This window comes from Ambystoma mexicanum, chromosome 9, assembly GCF_040938575.1.
Source record: "Ambystoma mexicanum isolate Mex_15411 chromosome 9, UKY_AmexF1_1, whole genome shotgun sequence".
Taxonomy (NCBI): Eukaryota; Metazoa; Chordata; class Amphibia; order Caudata; family Ambystomatidae; genus Ambystoma; species Ambystoma mexicanum.
Genome location: NC_090931.1, coordinates 1,317,975,558 through 1,317,989,619, shown reverse-complemented (window position 1 = coordinate 1,317,989,619; position 14,062 = coordinate 1,317,975,558). Strand labels below are relative to the sequence as shown.

General features: G+C 45.7%; 1 protein-coding gene across 1 annotated transcript in view; it reads left to right on the top strand.

The window, feature by feature from the left end:
• Positions 1-14,062, top strand: part of SLC15A2 (solute carrier family 15 member 2) — a 384,163-nt gene that overhangs the window by 355,754 nt on the left and 14,347 nt on the right. The window contains exons 21-22 of the mRNA XM_069616692.1: positions 6,234-6,380; positions 9,192-9,296. Of these exons, the coding sequence (XP_069472793.1) occupies positions 6,234-6,380; positions 9,192-9,296 (252 nt within the window). The remainder of the gene's footprint in view (positions 1-6,233; positions 6,381-9,191; positions 9,297-14,062) is intronic.

The following is a 14,062-nucleotide window of genomic DNA, read 5'->3' as shown; positions in this document are numbered from 1 at the left end:
AGTACATAACTTTGTTTAGTTTTATTTTAATGCAAACATTACAAATAATTCATAAAACATTGTAACACGTCATCATTAAAAGCCATGTGCACATTAATACTACTTTGTATACAATTCTATATATTGAAGTTCTGCACCACCCCCCCTCCCTGCTCACCCCGGGTCAATAAAAATCGGCAGGAAATGTTCAAAGAATATGTTCTTCAGACAGGTGACTGCAACCCTTGGCCCACTAGATGTGTTAGGTTACAACTCTCACCAGCCCTAGCCACCATATTCAATGGTGAGGGATTGTCGTAGTCCAGAACATCTGGAGAGCCACAGGTTGTAGACCCATATTCAGATATGGCGTATAGGGCTGTAGTTGACATCGGTGTTCTCAGGGATATCATTTGGGGGTCACCAGAGGTCTCCCTTGCGACCTCTTAAAAAAAGAGTTTTTTTTGTAGTGCAATACAAGCTCCTGGGCAGTGGGCAGCACCATGTGGCTCTTTACTTCTGGAGTGGCTGGCTTTCTTGTTCAGTCACCTTAAAAAAATAAGAAAAATAAGAACAGGAGTGCCACAAGTCTAACACTTTCAGCACTGACCCTAAATAAGAAAGAATAGGAATACCAAATAATGTGTCTTTCTTGAATTCTATACAATAATTGCTAGACTTATTAAAGGTTGATTTCAGGCACACTTCAGGGGGTGAGTCACTGATTTAGTCTGTTCTTAAACACCTCAACTCAGCCTTTCATCCTTCTGAGGTCGATAAATGGGTACCAACACAGGTTGGGTGATATTGGGTGTATATTTCTTCTATGTAAAAAGCTGAAGCGTAAGTGCTATATAATAACACATCATTATCATTTGGTCATGGACGTCTGCTTGCATTCACAGTAATTTGGTAATAAGGGCCTATACACACTGATCTTAACAATACGTATGGCGATCCATTCTTGTATGAAATGTACATCACATTATAGTGACATCATAACCATATTTTTTGTAGTGTACAATGCTATGTGATGCCACTTCCTGTTTTCTCAACGGATGAAAGGTCCTGTTCCATCGCTTCCTGCGATATCACTTTGGGGTGGGATCACTTCCTGTGATGTCATCGGGCGTCAAGGGTCGTGTGATGTCACATCCGCTACCCCTGGCATTTTGGTGAAATGAGGTCCCTGTGTGTTCTCCAGATACTCATAATTAACTCATGATATTGCACTCAGTACCTGTTCCAATGCCCAAATAAACCCAGGATTGATAGACATCAGGGTATAAAGAAAGGGCACGCTAAAATTCACAAAACCGATTTTTGGATTGCTGACAATGGGTACACCTTGCTACGGTTACATGCAGCAGACACAAGAAGATGTTATGGATTGACGTTTCTCTTTCCATGTGGGCACAGAAGCAAAATGCAAGCTCAATGTTCTCTCTGACCTCGCGCAAGACCATGTTGCCCAGCTAACCTTGATTATCAGTCTCCTCAGTCCGGCCGGTTGTACACCCACAAGAGGTACTAGACCAGGAACCAACTTAAGAGGCGAATACGTGATTATCATGATAAACAGTTTGAACATTTCCCGGCCACCAGCAGCCTTTTCACAATCCCAATAAGATGCCTTGTATCAGCCGTGTGAAGAGCAGGCCTATTGACATTCAAATGTGAACAGCCTGGCAGGATATTGCTTTCATTACATATTGTATCCAGAGTATTCTGAAGGCTACCTGCTTAGCCAGGAGATCGTCCACAATAGCCTTGATGCAGAATAATGGCCCATTCAGCCATACGGATGCCCACCATTTAAGAGAAGATGTCTGTCAGGGTGATCTTCCTATACGCCAGATCATTTGGGGTGGATTTCTCGACCATAAGAATATTTTTCAGGCAAAAAGTTACCTGAACCTTCAACTTTTCCACTCATTCATGTTCCCACAACCCACTCCTGCCTGCTTTGAAAATCCCTAGTCTCTCAGGGTATTGTTTTTAGTTGTCTTCAAGGCACAAAATAGCACCACATGTTTGTGCCATTTTCGTTGCTAACTTGCCTCGATGGGATTTCCAACTCCTGTTCTCGGTCATTCGTGACCCAAGATAAACATAGTTTTTACAATGAGCAAGTTTGTCACCACCTAGCCAGATTGTCCTGTTTTGGGGTTTTTGACCCCCCATCCACATTATGGATGTCTTAGCTACGTTAATGGATAATACATGGGTGGGCATGAAATCAGAATATCTGGTTACCCGATTCAGCAGTGCTGCTCGAGTGTGCGCCACCCAATTAAAACAGCAGCGCCAATTTAAAGGAGGACAGCCTAATAAGAATAGCTCAAGCCAGCCCTGCCAGCCCCAGTAACTACCTGTCCCCCTTGTCTTCCCACCCTTGATGATATGGGGCCCAACCATGCAGTGAAATAGAGTTTTCTATCTGGTGCTGTTAATTACTGCCACACACTACAGCATCTCTCGTTGGGCACACGCATCAGCCCATAGAGCCTCTGTGGTGTAGCCATCTAACATGTCTAGGTTTGGGCGTTAGGAAATGCAGCCTGAAATAGGTGAGTGTCTCTGCTTGTTCCTAAGCATCCTGCAGAGGATGAACTCCTTTAACCCCACAGGACTGCTCTTAGGATTTTTGCATAACTTCCAGAAAGAATTGTCCCGTTTTTCCTGTGGATGCAAATACATGTTCCTCTTGATAATGGGAATTCATATTTTCAGGCTATCAGGCAGCAGTCAAAGGGTTAATCCTTATCTGCCTGTCCTCTCATATGCCCCATCTAACTAGGGTAATTAAGGGATGTCTACCTAGCTGTGCTGTTCTGTCTCAATCCCCCTAAGGCACTTGGCTGGTAAATGCATACATCACAGAGAGACCTGGGGAACCGGAAGGGCCTCTCTGAAAACATTGTAGAGACGCAGATGTGTACGTTATTGATAGAACCTGCCCCCTCACCTCCGACATACTGGATGAAAAGCAAAAAGACACTGTGCATAACACCAGGTATCATTCCAATACCGCACCGAGTATATGAGGGACGTTATGCACTCAGACAACCATACCGAATGTACCTTCGAACTGAAGTGGTAGCAGGAATCTGCAGACACCGCTGGATATTGAGGAGCTGTAAATGAAATCTGACAGGTGCAAAGTGATGTCATAAGGAGAAGACACAATGACGCACTGAAACGACACGAGAATACCTAAGAAATGAAGCTGTAACTGAAGAAACGAGAGCAAGCATATATTTGATCAAGAAGAAACCATATATATATATACAAAGAAGATAAGTAACTAGATATGTAGTAAATGTATATACACAGAAACACAAGGTATATGAGTCACATAGATTCTTGTTGCAGTAGAAAATATAACGCGGGTAAAGCGGCCATGTTGAAAAGATGGACGTTGGATCTGAAAAAAAGGATGCAAAAAGCTTGAAGAAGAGACCTGGGCTGCAGAGTTGACAGACGCTGGAAGTACAAATTGGTGTATGAACAAAGAATAGCAACGAGGATAAGCAATGTGCACAGGACATATTTCTCTTAGATTAACTAAATGAGCGAACATGTGTGAATGCCAAGTATTGAACAATTAAAGATGAAGAAAGCATATGTAAGACGAGGCAAACAGGTCTCCAGATGTCGAAAAGATTAATGACACCCAGTCTAATTGAATCAAATAGCACTAAATAGAAAGGCAAGATGGACAAAATCATGGTCTCTTCACACGTGGTGCAAGACCAGAACACAAGGCCTATTCATACGCTCCAGGCGAAGATAACAGTATATCTTAACTCCCTATAAAGTTCATGAGAAAATATTATCCAGCAAGGTCAAGTACAAAGAAGAAGCCTTGGCTTAAGGCTTCACTGATGAGAGATGGTAGACTAATTGGACAAGTGGGCAGTTGTCTGACTTTGTTCTCTGCACCTGGGTTTCGATTTGCTTACATGCTGCTCACGAGCCGAATTCCCGAGGTTGGGAGATAATGCCAACCAATCACTAAGGCCTTTGCAATGATGAACATACATTTTTACAGGGGACAATGTGCTGGTCTTATTCTGCCATAATCTATATTATAGCTGATGCACATCGAGGTATAAAGACTTTGTGTAATCAAAATATGATTGAGAGTGTGTGGGCTACGATTTGTTGTTTGCCAGATTTTCCTACTTTATTGAGTTGATAATAAAGTAGTATTTTTCCATATTCTTTGAGACTGTCTGGGTACTGAGATCATTTATTATGATAATCCCATTCTGTGCATAAGAACCGCCAAAGGGGCTACAGCACAACACTTGGGGAATCGGGGAAAGAGCTTCTCGGACCTTTCTGTCCATTCATCAAAGAGTGCCATGAGGAACCAAAAGGGCCTCTCTGCAAACATTGTGGGGTAGCCGAAAAGAACTGCATGCCCGGGACCTCTCTCTCCATCCATCAGAGAGAGTGATGAGGAACCAGGAGGGCTTCTCTGCAAGCACTGTGGAGAAGTGGGAAAGACCTGCATGCCTGGGAATTCTGTCCATCTATCAGAGGGAGGGATGAGGAAGAAGGAGGGCCTCTCTGCAAACACTGTGAGGAAGTGGGAAAGACCTTCATGCCTGGGGGCTCTGTCCATCCATCAGAGAGAGTGATGAAGGAACTAGGAGGGCCTCTCTGCAAGCACCGTGTGGAAGTGGGAAAGACCTGCATGCCTGGGAATTCTGTCCTTCCATCAAAGAGAACCAAGAGGGCCTCTCTGCAAGCACTGTGGGGAAGTGGGAAAGACCTGCATGCCTGGGAATTCTGTCCATCCATCGGAGAGAGCCATGAGGAACCAGGAGGGCCTCTCTGCAAGCACTGTGGGGAAGTGGGAAAGACCTGCTTGCCTGGGGGCTCTGTCCATCTATCAGAGAGAGGGATGAGGAACAAGGAGGGCCTCTCTGCAGCCACTCTGGGGAAGTGGGAAAGACCTGCATGACTGGGAAGCCTCTGTCATAGTTCCCCGCTCAATGTGCTTCCTTATTCACCTCTAAATCTAGTTAGGCTCCATCTCTTCACATTGTCGTCTCCTGATTGTTCTTTCAGCCTCACTCTCTTCTCCCCCTACTTCTCTGTCTCCTGTGGCTGCCTAACCTGCATCCCTTACTCCACTTTGGCGCACTCTACAAATAAATAAATAAAACGACCACAAGACAGTAGAATGCAAGTATCTAGGTAGAAGATGAATGCAAGTATCTAGGTGTCTTGTACACAGTTTAAGGTCATAAACTCTGTACAAGACACCAAGATACTTGCATTCATAGCGATGTGCGAACTAGGTTATAGACTATTACTGATGATACTAGGTGATACTATTGGCAGATATTTCTGTAACCATTACTGTCATCCATGTACTTAAACAAACAACATGTTCTAGCATGGAACTCAATCTTGGTAGGATCATGGTGTGCTGGTGAAATCCTTTAAATGTTAGAATCAATGCCTAACAGGGGATTTAGGCCGGTGACTCTTGCTCCTTATTCACTGTTTCTCCAGTTATTTGTTGTATAAAACACTGATAGTTACATGTACCGCCCTAAAAAGGCAGCAGTCTACTGCAAGCCCCAGATGTATGCTAGGGCTGGTGATTGCCTAGTGGGACAGCTCCAGATTGTGGCGAGCCTGAACCATTAGTGGTGGGCATCGCTGCAGTTACTCTCCAGATCCTCTCTGCATAATGGGGAATACCCTATGCAAATTATCTCTGTACCATGGTCTTACCCTCTTCCAGAATACACATGAGGCAGAGGCAAAGCTGGCGATACCAAAGAGCAGCCTTTAGCTTGTCCTGTATTGAGTGTTACGAACGGGAGGCCGACCGGGGGGGTCTGCTTTAGAGCATGGTAAATCGGGGGGGGGGGGCATTGATATCCATCTGCTCACAACACTCTATCCACCAGGGGCACAGCCGCTCTACACGCTCAGCGGTGTTAGGGTAGCGCCAATGGTACTCTGCTATCGGCATGGTAACATGGAGCATGTGGGTCTGTGTGCCTTTCCGATCCTCAGGAAATGGATAGGTATTTGTGCTCCCTCTCCCCTAAGGCCTTTATCTTTCTGCAGAAAATAGTCTTCAGTAATTGCTCAGAGCGATCTGTTTACACAGTATCTTCGAAATGCAGGTTTAAGTGCTTGAGCGTGTATAATCCCCCTTTCACCTGCCTCCCTTTGTAACCTTTTTAACGGTGTGATCAATATCTGTACTTTGTCTCATCTAGGTTTCTGGTGGAATGATTGCATCAAATAAATCGGAAGATATTTTGGCCAACAGTGTCCACATCGCCTGGCAAGTCCCGCAGTACGTTCTGATCAGTGCTGGGGAAGTCATGTTTTCCATCACCGGTCTTGAGTTCTCTTACTCTCAGGTACACCTCAGGATTTCTTAAAGAAATGAAAAATGGGTACAAAATTATTTGTTTTGTGTTGTATTATGGTTACGGTAGGTTAGAGGTTAGGTCAGTGCATGGTATTGAATGCTACGGTAAGGTAGGATTGGGTAAGGTAGGCCAGGGTTTGGCATGGCATTGGTAGGCTAGGGGGTATCAGGTAAAAAAATTGCAGCAAAAATGCTGTGGTTTGACCTGGTAAAGGTGTACCCCATTATACCATTTAAGGGAAGCGGGGCTTGCGGCGGTGTTCCCTGCATCCTTTATATGATTGTGGCTCAAAAAACCACAGCATTTTTGCTGTGATATTTTGTACTTACTGCCATTTTTGCCACGATTTTAAGACATGGAACCGGCTACGGCAGTGTCTGCAACCTTGGGCTCACCCACTGTTTTGGACTACAGCTCCCATGACACTCCACCAATGATTGTGCTAATTAAACGGGCTGGTGGCAGTAGGAAATGTTGGATCAGCTACTAAAGGAATGGGATAAGGACCAGAAATGTCATGTCCTTAGCATTTCATAGAGAAGAAAGTGGACGTGGTCCTCCCCATCCTTAGCACTTTGTAATATTATATTCTGCTACGCAATGATATCTTTTGTCGTCTGATGCTTTATTATATTATGTTGTGCAATGATGTAATGATATTAGTTTATAAGGTAACTAATTTCTGTTCTGATGTTGTGTTATGTTGTGTTATGCGGTTTCCTTATGCCATTTTGTGTGTAGTCCTTATGTTGCCTTGTCCTTTCTTATTGTGCTGGTTTTCTGATCTGCGTTATTGTGTTGATGTTCTGTGTGTTTTTGTAGTTTGCAGTCGTATATGTGTTCATCGTTGAGGTCCATCGGACCGTATATAATTAGACCCTTGTCAGGCGGGGTTGGGGAGGGTGGGGTCTTGGGGACGTATATTACGCTCAACCAATCATGGATTGAAGATATAGCTTTTGGAAGGGTTATCCCTTCCGCTTCTGGGACTTCAATGCTCTCCTATGGAAATTAGTACATATATATATATATATATATGTATATATATGTCCTAAGGTAAATAAATCATATAATGGAATGTGTAGGGTTTGAATTGCTTCAAGGAGTCTTTGGGAAGGACAGCATGAATGAAACTTTGACGCCTTCCTTAATTTGAGAAAAGGATGCTTTGTTCAAGGCAGGATTATTTTTCAATTGTCTCCATCCTCGGCCTTTTGCCTTACATCCTATACATGCCCTGCCATTGCACTTCTATATTTGGTATCCGACTCGACCACCCCTGTGGGGCAATCCATCCAGTAAATGCCCTGCATCCTTGCTTTGTTGCACTGCTGCTCCTCCCAGCTTTGATATTTCTCCACTGAATGTAGCCCTTTCCAGTCTTTTCATGGGCCATCTTCCTTCTGGTTAGCCAGTGCTTTAGCTGCGATAAGAAACGAGGGGTGGCAGGTTGCCTCCAACAGGGGACGTGGCCCAAGTGCTGAGCATGCCCTAAAGAGTGCTGGGTGTGGCCTCTGGACGTGGGGGCACGCATGGGGCATGCACAACAGCTGCATACCCTGAATGATGCATCATGAAACGCTGCATGCAAATATGTACTTTGGGTCACTCACCATGGTCTGAGGTGGACATGTTTACATCCAGTCTGCACATTGTATATACATCTACGTGGCTCGGTTTGTAAATAAATAACTTTCTATAAATAAATCCCTGTCACAGCAGTGTTAGGGGGGGGGATACGCCTACACACTACTGAGACAGAGCTGCGCGTGAACTGCTGCTCCGACACAGTGTGCTGTGCCAAATCCCAGCACTGCGGCTTCTAGCTAAGGGGGATTTGACCTTGGTGCGCACCCTGCATGGCACATACGCTCTATGGCAGGCACACACCCTCGATAATCCGGTCATGGCCAGGCAGGGCCGGGCTTAGTGGCCGGAGCACCCTGAGCGGCAAAACACAAGTTTGGGGCCCCCCTCCCTTCAAGTGTGGCCCTGGTCATGTTGGAGGGGGGCACCACATTTTTCAATAGTTGGTGTTCAGCTCCCTATTGTTTATAAATGCGCTCTGCTCCCGAGAGCGGGGTGCATTTAATTTCAGCAGGGTGCCTGCCATGGTGTCCAGTCATTGCCTCGACAGCCAAACCATCGACAACCATACCCTTCAAAAAAATGCATCGAAAAAAAACTCATTGAATGTATTTTTTTAGTTTAGCAAAAATGGGTTTTAAATGTTAAAAAAGGGGGTTGGGGGAACCCCCATTAAAAAAAAAAAATGCATTCAATGGTTTTTTTGTCAATGCTTTTTTTTCAAGGGTATGTATGGTTGTCAATGGTTTGGCTGTCGAGGCAATAACTATAAACCCCTGTCACACCGTTTCCCACCATGCCAGCTCAGGGGAGACCTTGATAGACTCCCAAAACTGGCCTGGTAGGGGGCTAATGGCCCATCCCTAAGGCCGGCTCTGAGGCCAGATATGTACTCTGAAGTGAGGACAGAAGCATAAAAAACTGGGTGTCCCTTATGGAATACTGTATACCCGTTCACTGCTCTGCAGGTTCCAAGTGGAGAAGCGCAGCAGAAACCTGAAGCAAGGCAGCTTCAGTGCAATCGCCCGAAGACTACTATCTGCATTGCCTAGCTCCTATACATTCCTTGATGTCTGCAATGGATGAGTCAGCATTCTTGCACAAGTTTACCATGAATGTGGGCGTTGCTGTTTGGAAGCCTCTGTCACATATGAAGGCGCATAAGCGAAGGAAGCAGGTCTTTAATAGAATTTCTGGGTCTTTTTCTTCCAGTCGCCAGTTAGCATGAAGTCGGTCCTGCAGGCCGGCTGGCTCCTGACTGTGGCCTTTGGAAACGTGATTGTGCTCATTGTTGCGCAAGCAGGATCGCTACAACAGGTATGAACGTCCATACTATTATATTACTTTTACAGTACTATGTCCAAGCGGGAAACAGAAAAACTGAAATCAAGCTCAGCTTTATGAATTATACTAGGTTTTTTACAGGGGGTTTTATGTATTTATTTAGTGTGCATTTAAGTGCTCATACAGTAACTCAGTTCTGGTTCAAAGTGCCCACAGGGCATCAGGGAGGGATCATGGGATTGAAACAATAATACCGTGGAGGATGAAGACGAGCCTACTATGCCATGTGAGTATTCAGAACGTGCAAGTGCAGCAAGAAAAGGGGAAGTGATAGAGGGGGTAGGTGCTGGTATGACCGTGCTCGTGGGTGAGCAGGAGAAGAGGTGCATCGTATGGTAAGTGCTACACGGCCTGGAGCCGCGCTGTGAAGATGAGTGCAAGCCTACAGGACGAAGGACGTCAAGGCAAGTGCCGCGAGGTAGGCAGAGGCTGGGGCAATTGGCTATGGAAGCCAGGACGTCGAATTAACAATTACATAAAATACACCCAGGGCTGAAAATGGGGCAGAGGGGTCGAGGGGCATGGGCCCAGGCTAGGTCACACAATAAAGTATCTCTTCATAGGACTCAATCCTGGCGATTTTCATAAAAGCAAAGGGCATTATGGGGACATAAGAATGTCAAGAATCTTTTATTTGAAACATGTCTTCTAGTGATTCATTAAGAAACACTTTTGAACAAATAATGGAAGTTGGTCTCTGCTGTTTTGATTGGTCACACTATTCTCCCTAAGAAAAACATCTCTGTATGTTGCAGGACTTATTTACCAGTTTGGAAAGCTGCAACAAGCATCTGTGGCTTCGTCTGTGTCTGTATTCCGTTTCCCCGTGCTGAGTCTACTGAAAGTGGCTGCTTGTTGAAATGTGGGTTGCCCGTGCATGTGATAACTTGGCTTCAGAACAGGTCTCACGGGGAGGATCCTGTTCCGGAGCAGAATTATCAAAGGCACAAGCAGAATGCTTTCAGAAGGCTCTGCAGTGCTGCAGAGTCGGCTGAAAGCTGCCTGCTTGTTGAAGCGCGAGTTACACGTCTGTGCAATAATGTGGCTTCAGAGCAGATCCATGAGTGTCGCGGGGAAGCCAGTGGGTCTGGGGACAGGGCATGCCACTCTGTTTTGTCGGGGCCCATTTATTGTGCTGAATACACCACTCTTGACACAATTACATCAAGGAAAATCTTGTACAAATGACAGTGAAATACAAAGTGCCTATATTTCTAAGTGTAATTGTGGTATCTGAGTGCATGAGCGAGTCTCTAGATGGGGGTAATCCCTGACCAAAAACAAAAGCATGTGGTGAAATGAGTGAGTATTTGACTGGCTTAGTTGATGGCGAGTGATGGCATGAGTGAGTGATTAGGTCAGTGAGGGTAACTGAATGAAGGCTTCATTTAGTGAGTATATTAAAAGCTGAGCTAATCAGTGTGAATCAATGAGTACATCATTGAGTGAGGGAGCGTTAGGGTGAGTGAATGAGTGAGAAAGTGAATGACTAAGACCATCTGCAGCTTCATCCTGGCAGAGGCTCGAAATGTCCCCACCAGACTTCAGTGTCACAAAACACCAGAACCGTTGCTCTTACAGCAATACCTGCTGGACCAATACACATGCCACTCTCCCTCCACCAGCAGTACTGCGCTACTGTATAAAATGCCAGGCCTAATGCTGGCAGCCACCTGCTGCAATGCGTTCTGCTGCTCTCCAGCTAAGCTTGCACTATAAGTAGTCCAATAAAATTAGTGAGTGAATGTATCAATAAAAGGCTGAAACGTTGGGTGGGTAAGTCTGTTATTCTGGGAGTGATGGGCTGAGGGAACAATTGAATGGTAAAATGCTTGAGGATGCACTGGGGGTGGTGAGTGAGGGGGTTAGTGGTAAGTTAAGCATGTGGTGTGTAGGGCAGCATAACATGCGACAGAAGTATCGTCCAAGTGCTCAATTCGCAGCTGGAAGTTATGATGTGCATTGATAATGTGTCAAAGCACCACTTCATCAGGTTTGCTCTCTGTGGGTGGGGTACCTTCCTAGAGGCTACTTAGTGTTTGGGTCTTAACTCTAGGAGATGCCCAAATGGAAAGTTGGGGGCAACACATGCATCGCTGCTTCATACTCAAAGAAGTCGGCTCGCGTTAGGAATTTACAAGTATTTACTAGAATTGTTTGGCATTCAGACTCGAAATTCAACCAGCTCCCTGATCCAGCCAAAGAGACAAGTGTGCACTCCAAGGATATTAAGACTTCATGGACAACACTGTGCCTGTATGCGTGCATTTTCTCAAATGATATTCTCTTCATCTTTTGTCCTAATATGGTTTCCAAAAGGGTCCAAAGAGAAGTATGATAGTGGGATGCATGCCTGGTGAGCTGCCCAAAGAATATCTGGCGGATGCCAAGTCATTCCCTCGCCTCTGGGAATAATGATAACTTCGTGATGCTCCCCAGAGAGCTGCCCAAAGAATATCTGGCGGATGCCAAGTCATTCCCTCGCCTCTGGGAATAATGATAACTTCATGATGCTCCCCAGAGAGCTGCCCAAAGATCTGGCGGATGCCAAGCCATTCCCTCACCTCTGGGAATAATAACTTCATGATGCTCCCCAGAGATCTGCCCAAAGATCTGGCGGATGCCAAGCCGTTCCCTCACCTCGGGGAATAATGATAACTTGGCGATGCTCCCCCGAGAGCTGCCCAAAGAATATCTGGCGGATGCCAAGTCATTCCCTCGCCTCTGGGAATAATGATAACTTCATGATGCTCCCCAGAGAGCTGCCCAAAGAATATCTGGCAGATGCCAAGCCATTCCCTCGCCTCTGGGAATAATGATAACTTGGCGATGCTCCCCCGAGAGCTTCCCAAAGAATATCTGGCGGATGCCAAGCCATTCCCTCGCCTCTGGGAATAATGATAACTTGGCGATGCTCCCCCGAGAGCTGCCCAAAGAATATCTGGCAGATGCCAAGCCATTCCCTCGCCTCTGGGAATAATGATAACTTCGTGATGCTCCCCAGAGAAATGCCCAAAGAATATCTGGCGGATGCCAAGCCATTCCCTCGCCTCTGGGAATAATGATAACTTTGTGATGCTGCCCAGAGAAATGCCCAAAGAATATCTGGCGGATGCCAAGCCATTCCCTCGCCTCTGGGAATAATGATAACTTCGTGATGCTCCACAAAGAGCTGCCCAAAGAATATCTGGCGGATGCCAAGCCATTCCCTCGCCTCTGGGAATAATGATAACTTCGTGATGCTCCCCAGAGAGCTGCCCAAAGAATATCTGGCGGATGCCAAGCCATTCCCTCGCCTCTGGGAATAATGATAACTTCGTGATGCTCCCCAGAGAGCTGCCCAAAGAATATCTGGCGGATGCCAAGCCATTCCCTCGCCTCTGGGAATAATGATAACTTCATGATGCTCCCCAGAGAGCTGCCCAAAGAATATCTGGCGGATGCCAAGCCATTCCCTCGCCTCTGGGAATAATGATAACGGTTCATAGTCATAATCCCGAATTTAGAAATCCCGAAAAAAAAATCTCGAAAAAAAAAGGCTGAAAAAAAAAAATCTTGCTTTTTTTTTAATGACTTTTTTGTTCGAAATGGGGGGGTTCCAACCCCAACCCCCCCTTTTTTATTTGTTTTTTTACTTATTTTAATTATATAACTAGAGCCAAAAACAAATATATGAAAATTCGATATTTTTTTTTTCGGCCTTTTTTATTCGAGAATTTTTTTTCTGGATTCTGAATTCGGGATTATGACTGACCACCAATGATAACTTCATGATGCTCCCCAGAGAGCTGCCCAAAGAATATCTGGCGGATGCCAAGCCATTTCATAGCCTCTGGGAATAATGATAACTTCGTGATGCTCCCCAGAGAGCTGCCCAAAGAATATCTGGCGGATGCCAAGCCATTCCCTCACCTCTGGGAATAATGATAACTTCGTGATGCCCCCCAGAGAGCTGCCCAAAGAATATCTAGCAGATGCCAAGCCATTCCCTCGCCTCTGGGAATAATGATAACTTTGTGATGCTCCCCAGAGAAATGCCCAAAGAATATCTGGCGGATGCCAAGCCATTCCCTCGCCTCTGGGAATAATGATAACTTCGTGATGCTGCCCAGAGAAATGCCCAAAGAATATCTGGCGGATGCCAAGCCATTCCCTCGCTTCTGGGAATAATGATAACTTCGTGATGCTCCACAAAGAGCTGCCCAAAGAATATCTGGCGGATGCCAAGCCATTCCCTCGCCTCTGGGAATAATGATAACTTCGTGATGCTGCCCAGAGAAATGCCCAAAGAATATCTGGCGGATGCCAAGCCATTCCCTCGCCTCTGGGAATAATGATAACTTTGTGATGCTCCCCAGAGAGCTGCCCAAAGAATATCTGGCGGATGCCAAGCCATTCCCTCGCCTCTGGGAATAATGATAACTTCGTGATGCTTCCCAGAGAGCTGCCCAAAGAATATCTGGCGGATGCCAAGCCATTCCCTCGCCTCTGGGAATAATGATAACTTCGTGATGCTCCCCAGAGAGCTGCCCAAAGATCTGGCGGATGCCAAGCCATTCCTTCGCCTCTGGGAATAAGGATAGCTTCATGATGCCCCCCCCCCCCACAGAATTCAATTGCCCACACTCCTATGCCGTGGAGTAGAGGCCTGCAGGGACTTGACTTCTTTGATTTTCAGGCACGTGAACCATCCTTCTCCATAGATTGAGAAGCATCTGTGTTTCCTTCGCGTAATGTGA